Raw genomic sequence first — 20,694 nt, 5'->3', positions numbered from 1 at the left:
GGACCCCCCTCGCCGCCGGGAAAGCCGCGCTCGGTGGCCGTCGCTGGGCTGTCGGTGGCCGCGGGGGCTGGCTTGGGGGCCGCGGACAGGAGCGGGGGGTGGTGCCCCCCTCGCCTTGCCCGCAGCGGGGTGGAGGGGTGCTGTGGGAGCTGCCCACGGGGGAAGGGACCCCCCCGGGTGGGCCGGGGCCGGGGCCGTGGCTCTCCCAGCGTGGCCCCGGGGAAGGGGCCGGGGGTCCCAGGGAGGGGCCGGACTGCGCGGGGGGACCCATGGGTGCGGCTGTGACCCCCCCGGCCCCAGCCCCACCCATTAAAGTCCTTTGCCCGGGATGGAGGAGCCGGTTCCTCGTTTGGGTGCGTCCGTGCCACGTGGTGCCACTGCCACCGTCACCGCGGGGGCCCTGCTACGCGGTGTCACTGTCACCGCCAGGGTCACCGGTGGGGATCAGCGTGCACACCCCCCCCCCGAGACAGAGGCCCCCACGTTGCGGGGGTGAAGCTGGCCCCCTGTTTTGGGGGCTGTCCCTGGAGCGCGGTGGCAGCTGGACGGGACGGGGGAGCGAGGCCGCGGCAGGTACCGGGTCCAGCACCGGCGTCGGGGATGGGCATGGGGATGGGGTCCCTGGGGGGCAGGAAGCCCCCCCACGTGTTGCCCCATTACTGCCCCAGAGACCCCAAACGCCCTGGGTTCCCCCCGGGCTCCTGCCCCCCACCCCTTTGTCACCCTCCGACCCCCCCAGACCCGTGTGGCCCTAATTAGTGGCTGTAATGAGATTTGCTGGAATTGGATGTCCCTCATCCGGAGGGGGGGGGGGGCATGGGATGATGGTGGGGGGGTCACGGCGGGGCAGGGGCTGGTGGCTTTGAGGGGGACTGTGGGGGACGTGGGGCTGGGAGGAATAGGGGGCTCTCAAAGGGGTGGGGGCTGGTGGCTTTGGGGGGATGGGACCGGGGGACGGGACCAGGGGGACACACGGAAGGGGACAGGGAGGGATTTGGGGGGGGGGGGGGTCCTCAGCAGGACACGGAGCTGGTAGCTTGGGTGGGGGGCAGAGCTGTGGGCAGGGTCCCACTGTGATGGGGGGGGGAAGTTGCTTTTGGGGGGGTGTCTGTGGGTGATGCTGGATCTGCCCCCCGCATGGGCCATCAGGCCCCATGCGGGGGGGGGGGGGCAGATCCAGCCCCTCTGGGGAGACCGTCCCCTCCGTCCCCTGTCCCCCCCAGCCCCCGGGACGTCGTGGCGGGGCCATGTGGGGCTGGCACCCCCGGGTGCCCTGGTTCCCCCTGGGCTTCGCCATGGGGCTGGCCCTGGGGGGCTGCCTCCTGCAAAGCCAACAGCAGCTCTGGGCCCCCCCGGCCCCCCCCACAGCCCCCGGCATCGCCCGCCTGCGCAGCCCCCCCCAGCCCACAGGTGAGCCCTGGGGCGGCCCCACGGGAGACACCCGGATACGGGGCGGGGGGGGGAGGGGAGGGCGGTCCTGGAAGAACGGATGGACACCCGGACACATGGACACACAGCCCTGGGTCCGTGGGGAGGCAGTGGGAAGGGAAGGGTGATGGGCACTGTCCCGTGGGGCACCGGGGACGGCTGGTGGCCAGGGACGGGGACGGGGGGGGGGATGACAACAGTGGGGGGGGTGGCAGCTCCAAGCTGGGGACAAGGACGGGACCGAGTGACCTGTAGTGGGAGCTCTGATGTGGTGACAAGGAAGGGACAATGCGACCGTGGTGGGAACTGCGAGCTGGTGAGAAGGATGGGACAGCGGGGCTGGTGGTGACAGCTCTGAGCTGGTGACAAGGAAGGGACAGCGTGGCCGGTGGTGGCCTGTGGCCAGTGGTGGGAGAGCTGAGCTGGTGGCAAGGGATGAAAAGCACGGGCGATGGCGGGCGCTGAGAGCTGGGGACAAGGCTGGGACGTGCTGTCGGTGGCAGGATCCCTGAGCCGGTGACGATGTTGGGACCTTCTGAACAGTGGTGGGAGGCTGTGAGCTGGTGACAAGGAAGGACACTGTGGCCAGTGGGCGATGGGCCAGTGTCACCGGCGTTCAGAGCGCTGAGCTGGTGACAGTGCAGGACCCTGTGGCCGGTGGTGGGAGCTCTGTGCTCATAAGGACGCGGGTCTGTGGCTGGTGGTGGGAGCTTCGAGGTAGGGACAAGGCCAGGACGGCGTGGCCAATGGCGTTGGGACCCCCAAGTTGATGAGAAGGATGACGGACTCACGGCAAGTGGCAAGGGAAGGGACACGGTGGCCGGTGGAGGGAGCTCTGAGCTTGTGACAAGGATGGGACAAGGCTGGTGGTGGGGAGCTCTGAGCTGGGGACGAGGTCGGGAGATCCTGGCCACCGTGGGATCTCTGCGTGACAAGAATGGGACGGTGTGGGGCGTGGGGGGAGCCGTGAGCTGGGGACAAGGAGGGGACGCTGCGGTCAGTGGTCGTAGATCTGAGATGGGGACAAATTTGGGACCCTGTGGACCGTGGTGGGAGCTCTGAGCCGGGGACAAGGAGGGGACGGTGCGGTTCTTGGTGGTTGCTCTGAGCTGGGGACGGGTTCCCCCCGTTCCTCCGTCCCGAGGGGGCTGCAGGACACCCTGCCGCCTCCCGACCGCCCCCCTGCCGCCCAGTGAACAGCAGCCGGGCGCGGGCGCTGTACGAGCGGGTGCGCATCCTGTGCTGGGTGATGACGGGGCCCCGCACCCTGGAGACCAAGGCCCGGCACGTGCGGGACACCTGGGCGCGCCACTGCAACGTGGCCCTCTTCATGAGCTCGGAGCCGGACGAGCGCTTCCCCGCCGTGGGGCTGCCCGTGCAGGAGGGCCGCCACCAGCTCTACTGGAAGACCATCCGCGCCTTCCAGTACGTGCACCGGCACCACCTGGGCCAGGCCGACTGGTTCCTCAAGGCGGACGACGACACCTTCGTGGTGGTGGCCAACCTGCGCTGGCTGCTGGCCGGCCACTCCCCCGAGCGCCCCGTCTACTTCGGCAAGCGCTTCAAGCCCTTCGTCAAGCAGGGCTACATGAGCGGCGGGGCGGGCTACGTGCTCAGCAAGGAGGCCCTGCGGCGCTTGGTGGCCGCCTTCGCCTCCGGCACCTGCACCCACACCAGCCCCGTGGAGGACCTGGCCCTGGGCCAGTGCCTGGAGAAGGTGGGGGTGGAGGCGGGCGACTCGCGGGACACGCAGGGCCGCGAGACCTTCCACCCCTTCCCGCTCGAGCGGCACCTCACCGAGCCGCTGCCCCTCGACCGCTTCTACCCGCAGTACTCCTACTACCCCGTGCGATGGGTGAGTGAGGACCCCCCGGCCGAGAACCCCCCGCGTCCCCCACCCGGGTGGCCCCGGCATCCCCCTGCCTCCGCCGAGCCCCCGGTCCCCAGCACCCCGAGCCCCCTCTGTGCCCCCGAGCACCCCCCCGAGTCCCTGAGCCCCCTCTGTGCCCCTGACCCCCACCCGTGTCCGCTCCGCATCCGCCCGCATCGCTGTGCACGCGGCTGCAGCAGGGCGGGACCTGTCCCGCCCGCTTCTCCTGGCCCCGCCCACTGAGCCCCACCACCCTCCAGGCCCCACCCACTGCCTACCCCTCCAGGCCCCGCCCACACGGCTAAGCCCCGCCCACCCAATGGGCACCACCCACTACCCACCCCGCCAAGCCACACCCGCTCGATTCGCATCCCAGCCCCGCCTACCTATTGAGCACCACCCACTGCCCACTAAGCCCCGCCTTCCTTATTTGCATCCCAGCCCCGCCCAGGCACCAGACACCACCCACCACACCGCCCCACCCCTTCCGAGCCCCACCCACTACATTAGCGCTCAAGCCCCGCCCGCCATATTAGCATACAACTCCCCGCCCACCCACCCCAGCTGCTCGGCCCCTCTCCCCTCCCAGCCCCACCCGCTTCATTTGCGCCCCGCCCCCGCGATGCCCCTCCCCCGTGATGCCCCTCCCCCGTGATGCCCCTCCCCGCGAGGCCACGCCCCTCGAGGCCCCGCCCCGCTGACGCCCCCGCAGGGCCCCCAGTGCTGCTCGGACCTGGCCGTGTCCTTCCACTACGTGAGCGGGGAGCAGATGCACGCGCTGCAGTTCCTGACCCACCGCCTGCGCCCCTACGGCTACCGGCCCCGCTACCGGCCCCCCCTGCCCCCCCGCGCCCCCCCGGCCCCCAACGCCACCCGCCACTAGCCCGGACCCCCCTCGCCGCCGGGAAAGCCGCGCTCGGTGGCCGTCGCTGGGCTGTCGGTGGCCGCGGGGGCTGGCTTGGGGGCCGCGGACAGGAGCGGGGGGTGGTGCCCCCCCCGCCTTGCCCGCAGCGGGGTGGGGGGGTGCTGTGGGAGCTGCCCACGGGGGAAGGGACCCCCCCGGGCGGGCCGGGGCCGGGGCCGGGGCTCTCCCAGCGTGGCCCCGGGGAAGGGGCCGGGGGTCCCAGGGAGGGGCCGGACTGCGCGGGGGGACCCATGGGTGCGGCTGTGACCCCCCCGGCCCCAGCCCCACCCATTAAAGTCCTTTGCCCGGGATGGAGGAGCCGGTTCCTCGTTTGGGTGCGTCCGCGCCACTTGGTGCCACCGTCACCGAGCCGTGGCACAGCTCCACTGGCGTGGAACCGTGGCTCTCCGGCACCAAGCCGTGGCACAGCTCTGCTGGCGCGGACCCGCGGCATGGCTCCCTGGCACCGTGGCACAGCTCCACCGGCGTGGCCCCACAGTGCGGCTCTCCAGCACCAGCCCGTGGCACAGCTCCACGGGTGCAGCCCCACGGCGTGGCTCGGTGGCTCCACACCATGGCACAGCCCCACCAGCGTGGCCCCACGGCACAGCCCCACACTGTGCCACAGCCCCGCGGCACAGCCCATCCAGCCACGCCACGGGCCCGTGGCCGGACCCCCGACCTTCTCCGCGACCCGACCGCCCCCCTGTGCCCCCCACCGCGCCGTGCCACGACGCCAGGAAGGAGCAGCCGCGGTCACAGGGCCAAGTCCGACATTGTTACGTACTTACAGTTACAACCCGAGAGATGAAAACGCTGTACACGGCCCGGACCCCCCCGGCACCCCCCGGACCCCCAGCCCGGTGGCCCTGGCTCAGCCCTGCCGGCGCTGCCGGGGCGTGTGGCACGTCGGGGGCGTCACAGCAGGGGACACCCCTACATTCATGGGGGGTTCCTGGGGCGAGGGACGGGCTGGGCCCCCCCCCCCAGGCCCACGGCCAGCGGGAGAGGTGGCGGGGGTCCCGCTGGCGGTTCCCCCCGGCCGGGCACCGTGGCACCGTGGCGGGGGGGCTGGCTCTATCCTAACGCTAAACGAAGCAATAAATTAAAGACGTTCCCAAGGGGACTCTGAGAAAAAGGGGGACGGGGGGGGGGGGTCAGGCCACGGTGGGAGGGAGGGGTGTACAAAGGTTGTTGTAGAAAAGGAGGGGGGTCTGCTCTGCTCCTGCCACGGAGCCCGGGGCTGTGCCAGGGGACGGGGTGGCACGGCCAGGGGGCACGGGGGGCGGCATGGCTGGGGGTGACGCGGAGGGGGTGGCATGGCCGGGGGGCGGCACGGGGAGGGTGGCACGATGGGGTGATGTGAGCAGGGCGTCACGGAGGGCGGGGGGTGACCCGTGCCAGGGCAGGGGTAGCACAGGCAGGGGTGGCACGGGCAGGGGTCGCATGAGTGGGGCGACACGGGCAGGGGGGTCACCGGCCGTGGCACGAGGCGGGGAGCCCCCGGTGTCCCGACCCCGGCAGGGCTGTGCCGAGACGCGGTGCCCACCCTGCGCCGGGGCGTGATGCACGGGGAGGGGGCCGCGGCGGCACCGGGAGGGGGACCCGGGTGTCTGGGTGGCAGTGATGCCACCGCAAGCCCCGACGGGGGGGGGGGGACCCGGCAATGGCAGGGGGACAGGACCAGAAGAGACCCCAGCGGGAGCTGAATAATAAATAGAGCATCAAAAATACAAACCGTGGGGTGGCGGCGGGCGATGCCGGGGCCGAGCCGGGGCCTGCAGGCACCCGCAGTCCGGGGGGACGCCGAGCGGGCACCGGGCCCCTCGCCGGCTATACCAGGGCGGTCCGGGGCTCGCAGGGACCCACGCTGGCACAGCTGCTCTTGCGGCGCAGCCCAGGGGTGGCCGGGCCACCGAGGCCCTCGCCGGGGCAGCCGTGCTGCAGCAGGATGTCGGCACACTCCTGGCTGCCGGCACGGCGGGCGTAGAAGAGCGCTGTGCGGCCCTGCCCGTCCCGTGCCCGAACGTCCGCGCCGTACTGCGGGCACAGCCCACGTCAGCCGCCCTGCGCCGCCGGCCCTGGCCCCCGTGGCCGTGACATGGTCCCCATGGCCATGCCATGTCCCCGGTAGCCATGCCGTGTCCCTCATGGATGTGTCTTATCCCCTGTGGCTGGGCCACATCCCCTGTGGTCATGGCACATTCCCCCGCAGCCATCCCACGTCTTGCTTGGCATGGTGTGATTCCCCCATGGCCATCCCATGATTGTCATGGCCATGCCATGTCCCCCCATGGCCACACCGTGGTCCCCATGACCATGCCATCTCCCCCATGGCCACACCGTGGTCCCCATGACCATGCCATCTACCCTCTGGCCATGCCGTGGTCCCCATGACCACACCACATCCCCCATGGCCATGCCATGGTCCCCAAGACCATGTCACATCCCCCATAGCCATGTCATAGTCCCCATGACCATGCTGTCTCCCGCCCTGGCCATGCCATGGTCCCCCTGACCACACCACACCCCCCACGGCCATGTCATAGTCCCCATGACCGTTCCACGTGCCCCACGGCCACCCCTTCCCCCCCCACCCCATGCCACGGCCCCCCACCCCGTCCCCCTTCGCCCCCTGCCCGAACGTACCCACACCAGCAGCTGGGTGATGACCACGAGGGCCATGTCGCAGGCCACGTGCAGCGCCGTGCGCCGGTCCTTGTCGCCAGTGCTAACGTTGAGCTGTTCCTTCTTGCTGTGGGCCAGGAGCAGCAGCACCGTCTCCAGGTCCTTCTCCTGCACTGCGTGGAAGAGCTGCTCCCCCAGCGGCGCCTCGGCCGCTGGCAGCGGCGCCAGGAAGAGCCGCTGCTCGTACTTGGCCCGGATCCACGACTCCCGCTCCTCCCTGGGGAGATGGGTGGCATCACGGACCACGTGGCACCGGGGAGGTGGCACGGCGGTGACGTGGTGGGTGGGGAGCGGGGGGACACCCACCGGGACGACTCGTGGGTGGGCTTGCAGCGGCCCTGCGTGTTCTTCTCCCAGATGCTGTTGGCGGTGGCGTTGCCGATGGACGTCAGCACCAGCGTGAGCTCCCGGGGCCAGTCGTCCAGGTCGAGGGAGCGCACGCGGGACAGGTGGGTGCCCAGATTGCGGTGGATCCCCGAGCACTCGATGCAGATCAAGGCCCCCAGGTTCAGGCTGGCCCAGGTGGGGTCTGCGGAGGGACGCGCAGAGACCGTCGGCACCGCACCGGGGCCATCGGGTGGCCCGTGGCTTTGTCTGGCCCACGGCACGGCCCATGGCAGCTTGTGGCCATCGCATGGTCCGTGGCACCCCTTGGCTTGTGGCACCCCATGGTGCATGGCACTGTGTGACCCACGGCACTGTGTGACCCACGGCACTGTGTGGCCCGTGGCATCATGTGGCCTATGGCACATGGTGCTTCCTAGTCCAGGGCATTGGGTGGCCCATGGCTCGTGGCATCATGTCACCCCGTAGCACCATCCGGCGCGCGGCACACCTTGATCCACGGCGCCACATGGCTGATGGCACCGTGCGACCAATGGCACCACGTGGCCTGCAACACTGCACGACCGATGGCACCGCGGGGCCCACGGCACTGCAAGAGCAATGGCGCTGCGCGGCACCGAATTCCTTATGGCCCCACGTGGCCCGTGGCACCACGTGACCAATGGCCCCCCATGGCCCGTGGCCCCACACGGCCCGTGGCACCATGCAACTGATGGCACCCCATGGCACTATGTCACCAACGGCCCCCCCCATGGCCCCACATGGCCCGCGGCACCATGTAACTCACGGTCCCACATGGCCAGTAGCCCCACGTGGCCCACGGCCCCATACGGTCCATGGCACCGTGTGACCAATGGCCCCCCAGGGACCACGGCACTGTGTGACCAATGGCCCCCCATGGCCCGTGGTCCCACATGGCCCACGGCACCATGCAGCCGGTGGTCCCACGTGGCCCGTGGCCCCATGCCACCAACGGCCCCCCCGCCTCCCCCCCCCAGGAGACTCACTGGGCGCCCCGCAGTCCACGCAGAGCGAGTTGCCCCGGGCGTTGCGGATGGCCTGGATGGCCACGGCCTCGCTCTGGCTGTCCATGCGAGCCTGGGGGAGACGGGGGGTGAGCGGGGCAGGGGGCGGCGGCGGCGTGGCCCCCCCGGCCGCCCGCGGGGTCCCACCTTGTTCTTGCTGCTCTCGCAGCACTGCAGGCTGGCCAGGATCTGGCTCTCGATGGCCTGCACCCAGGCGTCACGCTCCTCGAAGCTGCCCGCCTCGAAGTGCCACGTCTGGCCCGTGCTGGACACGATGATGAACTCGAAGTTCTCCTCCTCTGTGGGACCAGAGACCCCCCCGAGGGCGGTGGGACGGGGAGCTGGACGGCACGGCGGGGGGTCCCACGCCCGGGGGGGTGCTGGGCTGCCCCGGCGCCCGCCCCGGCCCCCCGCGTCCCCCCCTCCAACCCAAAGGGGTGCCTGCCCCGGTGGTCCCCACCACGAACCCGCTCCCGGGGACCCCCCGTCTCTGCCCGGCAGGGGATGCGGTGGCGGCAGGCGAGGATGGGACACAGCCACATGCATGAGTGGAGCAGGCCACGCGCCACGCACCACGTTACCTGTTTTATAAATATTTCTTAAACTACCAAAGCTTTTTAATTTCCACATTTTGCGCTTGGCTGCGGAGGGTCCAGCGAGAGCAGAGAGAGGAAAGGGGGAGAGAGAGTCACGAGAGGAGCCCGCAAAGCCCCGGGGGGACGGGGGACGGCGCCGGGGTGCAGGGGGGTGGCAGGCAGTGGCAGAGCGGGGCGGGGACACGCGTGGGCAGGGCAGCGGTGGCTGAGCATGGCAAGGGGAGGTGGGGGGCCCGGATCGGGCCCGGATCCTCCGTTCGCCGGAGCCCTGTGGCATCCTGGGGCATCGTCCCCGTGGGGTGCGGTGGCGTTGTCCCCACGGCTCCGTGGCCACCATCCACGAGTGACCGGGGCTCGGGGCACCGTCCCCACGGCTCTCACCTTCCGCCTGCCCGGCCGAGCCCTCCGTCTTGGACGGCGTCATCAGCTTCTTCCGTCGGTGCTTCTTCCGGTCGATCATGGGCGACGGCGGCGGCTCTTTGCCCGAGCTGCTGGGGCTGGATATGGCCTCGAAGGCGGGGGGGCCGTCTGCTGAGAGACCCCCATGCTGGGGCGCTGCGGGCCACCGAGCTCGCCAGGGCCACTGCGCTCGCGAGGATCACGGGGGCCACTGGGGCCACCGAGGTCACAAGGACCAGTGGGCTCACCAGGGCCGTTGGAGCCACCGGGGTCACCAAATCCACCAGCACCACTGGGCTCGCTCGGGTCACCGGGGCCACCAGGGTCACAAGGGCCACTGGGGTCACCAGGGCCACTGGAGCCACCAGGGTGACCAAGTCCACCAGAGCCACCGGGCTCACCAGAGTCACCGGGCTCACAAGTGATTCACGGGGGGTCACTAGGATTCACGGGGGTCACTAGGACCCCGGGGTCACGAGGTCACCAGGGCCACCAAGTCCCCTGGTCTCACCAGGATCACTGGGGCTACCAGGGTCACAAGAGCCACTTGGCTCACAAGGGTCATGAGGGTCACCGGGACCATTGGAGCCACCGGGGTCACCAGATCCACCAGGGTCACTGGGGCCACTGGGCTCACCGGGGCCACCGGGTTCACTGTGGCCCCCAGGATCACCAGGGCCACCAAGGGCCACCAGGTCCCCAGGCTCACCCGGGGCCACTGGGCTCAGTGGGGCCACCACAGGCAAGGTCCCCGGCTCCGTCCCGGGGAGGTGGCCGGGCCCACGAGCGTGAGAGGTGACGGGGACGGGGACGCTCACCGGAGGTGGACAGCTTGGCGCTGGAGGCAGAGGCACAGCGCTGCAGGGATCGCTCGGCCTTGCCCGTGCCCTTCGTCCCCGGCTCCGGGGGGAGGCTAAGCCCCACGGGGGAGGCGCTGGCTGCGGGTGGGGAAGGACCGGTGACACGGGGGTCCCCCCGGACCTCCACCCCGCTGCCACCACCACCGCCCCGGTACTCACCACCGCCCTCGGGTGCCGTCCCCCCGCCCACGTCCTTCACCAGCCCGTTGATGCTGGCGGAGGGGCCGCAGGCAGAGATGGCGCGGGGCGGGCGCTTGCCGGGGACCTTGACGGTGGTACGGAGAAGGTCCATCTCCTTCCCGTGGGTGCTGTGGATGTAGTCCTGCCACGGGACAGGCAGCGGCTGAGACCGGGGCTCCCCCCCGCCGTGGGGACAGGGCTGGGGACAGGGACACTCACGTTGATGCTGGGGTGGTAGAAGAGGAGCCCGTTGCTGGACAAGGTCACGTACTTCTTCTTCCACTCCTTGTTGAGGGAGTTGCCGCTGCGCTTCAGCAGGAAGCTCTGGGGACGAAGGGACGGTGAGGGGGACAGGGAGGGGACAGCTGGGGACCCTGTCGTGTCCCACCGCTGCCACCACCGCCCCGCCAACCTGCTTGATGGGGATGGCGCGGCCGCTGCCCGCCGCCTCGCCCCGGCTGTCCAGGCTCCGCTTCTCCGAGTCGCTGCCCCGGCGCGTCTGCGTGGACGAGGGACGGGGTCGCTGGGACGCGTGGCACTGCTGGGGGCACCCGGAGTGCCACGTCCCCAGCCGCTGTGGCCCCACTGTGGGGACACCCTGGCGTGCCCATGTCCCCCCACTGCCATGGTGGGGACACCCCGGGTGCCACGTGTGTCCCCCATCACCACCCTGCCAGGGGGGCACCCTGGATGCCACGTGTCCCCCTGTGCCACCACCACCCTGCCAGGGGACACCCCAGGTACTGTGTACCCCCCACTGCTGGGTAGACACCCCAGGTGCCACGTGGTCCCCACTGCCACCACTGTGCCACGGGGACACCCTGGGTGCCACATGCCCCATGACGCAACCACCCTGCTAGGGGACACTCTGGGTGCCATGTGCCCCCCCCACACCACCACCCTGCCAGGGGACACCCTGGGTGCCACATGCCTCCCTGTGCCACCACCACCACGCCAGCGGACATCCCAGGTGCCACGCGTCCCCTGTTGCCACCACCCTGCCCAGGGGGACACCCCGGGTGCCACACGTCCCCTGCTGCCACCGCGGGGGTCCCGGCGCACTCACGGCGAAGAGGCTGGTGCGGCGCTTGGCCCCGCGGTGCAGGGAGCTGGGGGTGCCCAGGGGGGCCGGGGTCTCGCTCCGCAGCTCCCGGTGGCTGACGTTGGGGGTGGACGGCAGCGAGGACGAGTAGTCGCTGGTGTGGCCACCGTTGCTGGCCTGGATGGGACACGGGGTCAGCCCCATGGCCGGAGGGACGGGCAGGGGGGGACAGCGCCCGGCCGGGGCGGGACAAGCCGGGGGGTACCTGGCCGGGGTGGATGCCCCCAACGGGGGTGGATGCGGCCGAGTGGCTGGGGGTGCTGGGCAGAGACTTGCAGGACGCCATGAGCTGCTGCTGCTTCTTCAGCGCCACCACCTTCTGGGCGACTGCGCCGAGAGCCTCGCGTCAGGCGGGCCGCGCTGCCGAGACCCCCAACCCGCCCGGCCACGGTCCCCATCCCGCCCGGACATGGCTCCCGGCCCACCCCGGCCAGTCTCCATCCCACGGTCTCCATCCCACCTCAGCCACCAGCCGTGGTCCCCATCCCATCTGGACACGGTCCCCATCCCACTGCAGCCACCGGCCGCACTCCCCACCCCATCCGGCCATAGTCCCCATCCCACCTCAGCCGTGGTCCCCATCCCACCGTGGCCACTGGCCATGGCCCCCATCCCATCCCAGCCATGGCCCCCATCCCACCCAACCACGATCCCCGTCCCACACTGTCCACGGTCCCTGTCCTACCTGGACGCCAGCCCCCAGCCACTGGCCACAGTCCCCATCCCACCCTGGCCATGGTCCCCATCCCACCCCGCCATGGGTCCTGTGCCACTCCGGCCACAAGCCCCATCCCACCCAACCACGATCTCCATCCCACGCTGGCCACGGTCCCTGTCCTACCCGGTCACCAGCCCCCAACCCACCCCTGCCACCAGCCACGACCCCCGTGCCACCACCAGCACGCACCCCCCCGGCTACACCGGACCTGCCGGCGGAGCGAGCACCCCAGGACACCCACCCTCAGTGAAGACCCGGTCGACGTTGAGGCCGTACGTGGCGCAGGTCTCGTAGTAGAGGCACCTCTTCATGTCCCCGCAGAGCGCCTGGGCCCGGGCGTCCTCGATCACCCGGGGGTTGGAGGAGCTGATCTTGTCTGAGGGGAGCAGGGGCGTGAGGTGGGGGTCGTCCCCTCCCCGTCCCTGTCCCCGTGGGGCTGGTCCCACGTCCCCAGCTCACCCTGGGTGCCCACCAGCGCCAGGGCCACCTCGCTGGCGCCCCGGTAGCCGCTGAGCAGCGCGTGCAGCTGCGTCACCTCCTCGAAGCTGCTCTCGTTCTCCAGGCTGAAGACGAAGATGACGGCGTCTGCCCAGCTGGCAAACTGGGGGGGACGCGGACGGGGTCAGGGCTCGGCACTGGCCGACACGGCCCCCCCCGGCCCCCAGCCCCCACGTACCTTAGCGTCTGGGGCGCCTCCTTCCTCCCGGATGAGCAGGAGGTGGCTCTGGCCATCGACCATCACCTCGCGCTTGAACTGACCACCTGGAGCGGAGGGAGGAGAGGGGGAGCCCTGTGGCCGTGCCTGCTCCCATGGCCTTGAACGTCCCATGGCCATGCCCAGCACCATGGCCTCACCTGGACCCATGGCCTTGACTGTCCCCATGACTTTGTCCACCCCCATGGCCATGCCAAGCACCGTGGCCTTGTGAATCTCCACGGTCTTGTCCACCCCACAGCCATGCTCAGTGCCATGGCGTTGTCCATCCCCATGGCCGTGCCCAGCACCATGATCTTGTCCATCCCATGGCCATGCCCAACCCTATGGCCTTGTCTCCTCCACAGCCATGCCCAGCACCATGGCCTTCTCCGTCCTCATGACCTTGTCCATCCCCACGGCCATGCCCAGCACCGTGGCCATGCCCAGCACCATAGCCCTGTCCATCCCATGGCCAAGCTCAGGCCCATGGTCATGTCCATCCCCATGGCCATGCCCAGGCCCACGGCCATGTCCAACCCAGTGGCCACGTCTATCCCCATGGCCACGTCCAACCCCATGGCCATGTCCATCCCGATGGCCATGTCCAACCCAGTGGCCACGTCCAACCCCATGGCCACGTCCATCCCCATGGCCATGTCCATCCCCGTGGCCACTCACTCTCGGTGGGCTCCAGGCCCACGTAGGAGCCAGTGAGGAAGCGGTGGACGAGTGCCGACTTCCCGCTCTTGCTGCTGCCCAGGACGCCCTGGGGAGAGGGCAGAGAGGGCGTCAGGGTGGCCGAGGACAGGAGGACACGGGGCAGGGACACGGGGACACAGTACCCACCAGGCGGATCTCGGGGATGGAGCGGCCCAGGGTCCATTCCTGGCTGTTCACCAAGGCCTCTGCAGGGACGAGAGGGGTGAGATGGTGCCCGGGCACCCTGGCACCCCCCGGCACCCCAGCCTGGGGGGGGGAGGGCACGGCCGCCCCCAGCCCTGCGGCAGCACCGCCGCCAGCAGCATCCTGCGTAGGCGGCCACAAGCCGTCACCAAGCAACAGCACCGCACCGAGCCTGGCGGGGGCGGCGGGAGGGACACGGAGACACAACGTGGCGGGGACGGGGACGTGGCCGTGGGCACAAGGATGTGGCGGGCACAAGGATGCAGCATGGCAGGAGGACGTGGCATGGCGTGGGGACATGACGATGGGCACCAGGACATGGCTTGGCACGAGGACGTGATGTGGCACACGATGGGCATGAGGATGTGATGGACGTGGTGCATGACAACATGGCAGGCGGGAGGATGCAGTGTGGCACGAGGACGTGGTGCGGCACGGTGACACGACGGGTAGAGGGACATGGTGGCAGCGTGGCACGGGGATGTGGCGTGCATAGGGACACGATGGGCATGAGAACGCAGCGTGGCTCGAGGATGTGGCTCGGCGACACGATGAGCACCAGGACACGGCGTGGCACGAGGAGGCGGCGTGGCACGAGGACGCGATGGGCACCAGGAAGTGATGCGGCACGAGGACGCGGCGTGGCCCACGATGGGCACGAGGATGTGATGGACGCGGTGCACGACAACATGGCAGGCACCGGCGTGTTTGGGGCACGAGGACGTGGCATGGCACAAGCACACGGCGTGGCACGGCACAAGGACATTGCCTGCACCCTACACACCCCCTGCCCCGCACCCCCAGCCCCCTCGGGCAGTGCCTCACCTCCTGCACCGCGAGAAGGGGAAAGTGAGGCAGGACAGAGGGTCCCCCCCCTCCTGTGCCTCAGTTTCCCCCGTGCCATACGCAGGGCTGCCACCGCCAGGTGCGCGGCAGGTGAGGGGTTAACGCCGCTGCCTGTCACCCCGCACATCGTCACCGAGCTGCCACCCACGGGTGTCCCCGCTGCCACCCCCGGGTCCCCGGCAGGCTCTGCCCACGCTCCCCACGGCACCGGGGGGTCGGGGATGGGAGCGGGGTGGACAGAGGGACAGACGGACGGACGGAGGGTGGTTATGGGGCAGCCGGGCAGATGGACGTGGGGCGAGCGGGACAGAAGGACGGACGAATGTGTGACGCACGGATGGCAACAGCGATGGAGGAGCGGACGGACGCCGGGATGGAAAGACGGGTGAGGGGTCGGCCCCTGAGCCCGATGGAGCCAGCCCCGACGGGGAAACCGAGGCACGGGAGCCCCGCCACGGCCGGCACCTGAGGACCCCCATGTCGGCTGCCCCACGGGACCCCAAGGCCGGGCACGGGCCAGGACGCCTGGGTCCCCCTGCGCGGGGAGGGTGGCCCTGCCTGGTGGGTCACAAGTCCTCAGCCAGCCCCCCCACGCGCCCCAGCACCCACCGATCCCCCCCCAGCCGTGGGGCGCGGATGGGTCCTTCTGCCCCACGCAGGTCACAGCCCCGCACGGGCACGGCCGGCAAGCGGACCCAGGCGTCCGGGAGCACCCCCTCCCCCCTCCCAGGCCCCCCACGCCCGCCCCCGCCCCACAGGCAGCCACGGGGAAACTGAGGCACAGCACAACATCCCACGGCACAGCCGGTGCGTGGCCGTGGGCGCCCGTGGGACGCGGCACCCGCCTCCCATCCCTCCTGCATCCAGGTCACCGAGGGACGGCAGGGGAAACTGAGGCACGGCACGGCGGACCCCGGCATCCAGGCCGCCCCCCCCCGCCCGCCCCCCCCAGCCCCGAACTCACTGGGGGGGGTGCCCCTGCCCAGGTCGGTGCTGAGCAGGGCCCAGGGGGGCGCGGGGTGGGTGGGGGTGGCCGCCGGGCTCTTGGCGAAGATCCCGCTGATGAACTTGAGCATCTTGCGGTCGCGGGTGGAGGCTCGGCCGCCCTCGCGCCCCCGCTTCAGGCCCGTTTCGGCGAGGGGGGGAGCGGGCGCCAAGCCCCCCGGGCCCGGGTGCAGGTCGCTGTTGTCCAGGGTCTTGCTTTTACCTTTGCGGGGCGAGAGCCGAGCCCGCGCCGGCGGCCGGGGGCCCCCCTCGGCGCCCGCTTTGCCCCCCGGCTTGGGGCGGCCCTTGCCCTCGCCCTCGGGCCAGGAGAGGCGGCTGCCGGCGGGCTTGTGGGCGCCTTTGCCCGCCTTGGCCTCGCAGCCCACCCTGGCCCCGCTGGTGGTCACCGTCTTGAAGGGCTTGGGGCCGGCCAGGCGCAGCCGTCGGGCCCCGGCCGCCGGGTGCGGGGAGCAGGCGCCGGGCGCCGGGTGGGGCGGGGGCCTGGCCCCCTCCGGGGCACCCTCGGGGTGCGCCCAGCTGGCCTGGGCCAGCAGCGGGCGGCGGGCGGGCGCCGGGGGGTCCTGGGGCGGCCGAGCCCGCTCCCCCGGCGCCTCCAAGGTGCCCTTGGCCCCCCGGGCCAGGGCGTCGGGCTTGGGGGGCACGGCGGGGGCAGCGCGGCCGGGCCGGGTTTGGGGGCACGGCCGGGGCGGGGGGCGGCGGGCAGCGAGGCCGGGGCGGGTTTGGGGGCACGGCCGGGGGGGGGCGGCGGCGGCGGCGGCGGGGCGGGCAGCGAGGCCGGGTCGGGCTTGGGGGGCACGGCGGGGGCAGCGAGGCCGGGTCGGGCTTGGGGGCACGGCGGGCGGGCCGGCGGCGGGCGTCGAGGCGGGCGAGCGGGGGCGGTGGGCGCCATGCCCGCCGCGGGGCTCGGCCAGCCGCGGGGCGAGCGAGCCCTCGCCCGCGGGCGCCGGGCCGGGACTGGGGGTCCGGGGGCTGCCGGGGGGCACCGGGGCGTCGGTGGGGCCGGGGCCGGCGGTACTTATCCAGAGAGCGTCCTGGCGCTGGAAAAGCCGCTCGGGCCTCTTGCTTTTGCCGCCGCCGCCGCCGCCGGGGTCCTCGGCGCGGGCAGCGGCCGCCCGCGGCCCGGGCTGGGGGGCTCCATCGCCGCCCCCCGCCTGCTCCGGCTCCCCCGGGGCTGCCACCGACTCGAGCTTGACCAGGGTGAGGGAGATGAGGTAGGTGGTCCGGCGCTGGAGGCCGGTGGTCCTGCTCATGGGTGCGGGCAGGGCAAGCCCCCCCCCCCCGCCCCCGGCGCCGGGCAGGCAGGCAGGCAGGCAGAGCCCCCCTCCCTGCGCCCCCCCTTTTTCTCCCCTCGCCGGCTCCGCGTCCGCCGGTGCCGGGAGGATGCTCGGCGCGGTCCCCACCCCCGGCCCTGCCTCCCGAAGCCTTCCCCGCTCGCCCGCCCCCGGAGGGGTTGGCACCGCCGCCGCGCCCCCCCTTCCCAAATCTACCACCACCACCCCCCCGCCGGGATCGCCCGCACCCCCCCTCACCCCCACCCCGGGTTAGCGACAGGGGGCATCGTGGGGGCTCCCCCGCCCACCAGCGCTGGGGGGAGATGGAGGGATGGGGGGTGGGGATGGGGGTTAGAGCGGTGGGGGGTATGGGGGGTGATCGGGCGGGGAGATGGAGGGGGTGGGGTTATGGGGCGGGGGAATGGGGCGGTTATGGGGAGGGGGTTATGGGGGGTGAGGGGGCTGGGGGTTACGGGGAAGGGGATGGAGAGGGGGTGGGGGGTGGGGTACGGGGCGCGGGGTGACGGACGGGTGGGGGTTTATGGGGGCGGGGGTTATGGGGCGGGGGGGGCCATGCCCGGGACCCCCCGGGACCGGGGCTCACGGCAGCGCCCCGACGGGTTCGTCCTTGGCGGCGGCGGCGGCGGCGGGGGCCCGGGGCCCGGCGGGGGGCCCTGCGCGGCCGGGGGCCGGGGCCGCCGCTCTCCGCCATTCGCCGCTCCCGGGGCCGGGCCGGGGCGGGGCGGGCGCGGCCCCGCCGCTACCGGGCAGGCGCGAGGCTCCCGCCGCCCCCGCCCCCCGGCCCCGGCCGCTGCCCGCGCTGCCCGCGCTGCCCGGTACGGCCCCTGCCCCCCATACCCCCAACCCCCACCTGCCCCCAGCCTCTCCCCTCCCCCCTCCCCGCATCCTCCCCCCAGCACCCTGCGCCCCCGTCCCCTCCCTCCCCTCCCTCGGGCAGCAGTGGGGGGCCGTGGGGCCCAGGGGTGCTGTGGGGGACCGTGGGGGGCCGTGGGAGGCATGGGGGTCCTTGGGGGCCCGTGGGAGGCCCTGGGGGCCCGTGGGGGGCCATGGGGACTGGGGGGGGCGTGGGGGGCCCGCGGGGGCCGTGGCGCGGGGCAGGGCCCGGCCGCCCGCTCTCCGGCATTTTTAGCAGCGGCGCAGAAATCCTCCGCATCCCGTTGCCACGGCAACGGCGGGGCTGGCGATGGGGGACCAGCAGTGGCACCCGCCGGTGGCCCCGGGCCAGGCCGTCATCGCCACGCCCGGCCACCTCCCCGGCCTGTGTCGTGTCGTGTGTGTGTGTGTCGTGTGTCCCCCCCCCCCCGCCACCCCCCGGCCACGCACTCTGCCACGCTGGCCTGTCCCCGTGGCGCAGCCCGGGGAGGGACACGGGGCCTGGGGACAGATGCGGGGTCCTGGGGTGGACGTGGGACCCCAGGGACAGGCTCAGGGCTCGGGGGTGGACACGGGGCTTGGGGACAGGCACAGGGCACGGGGACAGGCACGGCGCCAAGGGACAGACCTGGCGCTTGGGGACGGACGCGGCGTTTGGAGACAGATATGGGGCTTGGGGACGGTGCCTGGGGACAGATGGGGTGGGCTTGGGGACAGACACAGCATTTGGGGACGGACGCAGGGCTCGGGGACAGACACGGCCCTTGGGGACGCAGCACCTGCTCAGGCTCGGCGGGGCAGGACCCCCACCCCTCTGTGCCCACCCAAGGGTGCCCAGGAGTTGGGTGCTGGCACCCAGCGGGCAAGGACGGGCGGACCCAGCCCGTGCCCCCCGCGGGACAGAGGTGCCCGGGGCCGAGGGGACACGGGTGGCCTGTGGGGCTGGGGGCTGCGTGTCCCCCCCCCCTCACGCGGGGTCCCCGGGGAGCTGGCACGTCTCCGGTGCTCGTGACAGAGCCAGGCGCGTCGTCCCAGCAACCCGCCCACGGCCCACGGCAAGCCGCCGCGGCGTGGCCCCCCCCCCGGCACCCACCGAGGATGGGGGGGCACCCCCTGAGCCCCCCTTGTCCCTCCCGGTCACCCCAGCCCCATGACCCCAGGGGTGGCAACGCCGCCCCCGGCCAGGCCCTGTCCCCGTGCCGGGCTAGGGGGGGCTGGCCCCTCTCAGCCCCCCCATGGTGCCAGTGCTGGCCCCCCCCCCCAGTACAGCCCAGTCTCTCCCAGTGCCCCCCAGCACCCCCCATCGCTCGGGGTGGCTGTCGTGGCACCGTGTCCCGCGCTACGGGCGGGGGACGGGGTCATGCCGGGTCTGACCCCCTCCCCCCGGGACAGCCGTGTCCCCATCCCATGTCACCAGGTCCCTGGCTGGCCCCCCCAGTGCTCTCCCCGGAGCTGGGGGGCTGGGGGGGGCACAGCCCGGGGGGGGGCACAGCGGGCAGCACCCCCAGGCGGGAGCAGGGGCTGGGGGGCACGGGGGGCGGGAGGGGTGGGGGGGTGTCCTGTGCCCCCGTCGGTGCTGGCGGTGGGTACCACTTTGCGGGCGCTTAGCAACAAGGCATCCCCCTGCTTCCCGTCGCCACGGCAACCGCGCTGGGGAGATGCCAGCACACAAGGGGGGGGCACAGGGATGCGGGGGTTCGGCACCAGGAGGGGGGGGTGCACCGGCACCCGTGCCCCCGCTGATGCCATCCCACCGGACACCCACCAGGGGGGACCACCGCGTGGGAGAGACCCCGCCCCCCCAAACTCTGTGGGGCCCCCCAAAACTGCCCCCCGGCCCCGGCAGCGGGGCCCCCCCTCGGCGACTGCCGGAGGTGAGGAAACGGCCCACGTCACCGACCGCAGCACCGGGACTGTTGCACCGGAAACCACCTCGATGGCACAGCCGCGGCAAAGGGGGGCTGCGTCCCCCAGCCCCCCCCGGCGGGTCCCTGCGCCCCCCCCGTGTCCCCAGACGGGTCCCCATGGGGGGACGGTGCTGCTGGGCCCAGCCGGGCCCCCGGCGCGGCACCGGGCAGGGTTGGGCCTCAGCTGCACCGGGGTGCCGGGCACCGGTGCCCCACGGTTGGGGGGTGGCCCCGCTGGAGGGGGGGGGGCCCAGGGACCCCCGGGCGGGGACGGGCACCCCCCGCGCGGCCGCGGGCACCCGCGGGCACCAGCAGCGGGTGCATGGCGCTGTCAGGGAGGACCAACGTCACATCCTGTCTGTCCATCCATCAGCCAGCCACCCGTCCGTCTGTCCATCCATCCGTCCGCCTGCCTATCCCTCTCCTGTCCGTCCACCCCTCCAGCCAGCCAGCCACCTGTCCATCTGTCCGTCCACCCCTCCACCCACCCCTCCATCCGCCCGTCCATCCATCCATCCATCCTCCGCTTGTCTATCCATCCATCCATTCCTCCCTCCCTCCGTCTGTCCGTCCATCCATCCCTCCATCCGCCCGTCCATCCCTCCATCCTCCGCTTGTCCATCCCTCCCTCCCTCCCTCTGTCCATCCATCCATCCATCCATCCGCCCGTCCATCCACCCCTCCGCTTGTCCGTCCGTCCACCCGCCCGCCGGCCATCCCTCCCTCTGTCCCTCTGCCCGCGCCCCGGGGCCGCCCGTACCTTGCACCACGCAGAGCGACGCGGTGAGGCTGGCGCGGAGCTGCGGATCCGGCACCGTCTCCACCAACCGAATCAACTTGTTCACGTGTTTCTTGGCCCCTTCGTGCCGCTTCACCTCCGCCCGGATGGCGGCCAGCACCTGCTGCCGGGGGGGGCTCATGGCACCCTTAGGTGCGGGCAGGGTCCCGCCGGGTCCCCGGGGTCATGGCTCAGCCCGGGGCTCGGCCCCGCTTGGCGTCGTCGGCCCCTCGGTTCATCCGGCCCCGCCGCCGCGCTGGGCCGCGCTTCCTGGCTGG

At 72.5% G+C, this 20,694-nt stretch overlaps 2 protein-coding genes across 5 annotated transcripts; one reads left to right on the top strand and one right to left on the bottom strand.

The window, feature by feature from the left end:
• The first annotated feature begins 1,247 nt into the window (after positions 1-1,247).
• Positions 1,248-4,181, top strand: LOC140644360 (glycoprotein-N-acetylgalactosamine 3-beta-galactosyltransferase 1-like). Its single transcript, XM_072847093.1, has 4 exons — positions 1,248-1,410; positions 1,972-2,145; positions 2,622-3,283; positions 4,011-4,181. Exons 1-4 carry the CDS (start codon positions 1,248-1,250, stop codon positions 4,179-4,181), a joined length of 1,170 nt encoding a protein of 389 aa, XP_072703194.1.
• Positions 4,182-4,906: 725 nt separating this feature from the next.
• On the bottom strand, positions 4,907-20,637 carry AGAP2 (ArfGAP with GTPase domain, ankyrin repeat and PH domain 2). 4 transcript variants are annotated; one of them, XR_012039781.1, is made up of 18 exons: positions 13,659-14,502; positions 13,491-13,578; positions 12,792-12,877; positions 12,575-12,716; positions 12,357-12,491; positions 11,603-11,724; positions 11,362-11,514; positions 10,708-10,794; positions 10,515-10,619; positions 10,275-10,437; positions 10,074-10,193; positions 9,238-9,384; positions 8,408-8,559; positions 8,243-8,333; positions 7,197-7,419; positions 6,852-7,107; positions 5,941-6,242; positions 4,907-5,290 (listed from the first exon to the last, which is right to left on the bottom strand). XR_012039781.1 is itself a non-coding variant. In XM_072847215.1 (18 exons), the coding sequence occupies exons 1-18, from the start codon at positions 20,556-20,558 to the stop codon at positions 6,036-6,038; spliced, it is 2,496 nt and encodes an 831-aa protein (XP_072703316.1). In that variant the 5' UTR covers positions 20,559-20,637; the 3' UTR covers positions 5,509-6,035. The 4 variants fall into 4 exon arrangements, 3 of the variants coding, with proteins under 3 accessions (XP_072703316.1, XP_072703314.1, XP_072703317.1); XM_072847215.1 differs by lacking the exon at positions 4,907-5,290 and adding an exon at positions 20,399-20,637 and having other exon boundaries at positions 5,509-6,242; positions 13,659-13,717; XM_072847213.1 differs by lacking the exon at positions 4,907-5,290 and having other exon boundaries at positions 5,509-6,242.
• Between the last annotated feature and the right edge of the window lie 57 nt (positions 20,638-20,694).

Source organism: Ciconia boyciana, chromosome 27 (assembly GCF_034638445.1).
Source record: "Ciconia boyciana chromosome 27, ASM3463844v1, whole genome shotgun sequence".
Classification (NCBI taxonomy): Eukaryota; Metazoa; Chordata; class Aves; order Ciconiiformes; family Ciconiidae; genus Ciconia; species Ciconia boyciana.
The sequence above is the reverse complement of the archived record's forward strand: the minus strand, read 5'-3'. Positions and strand labels throughout refer to the sequence as shown.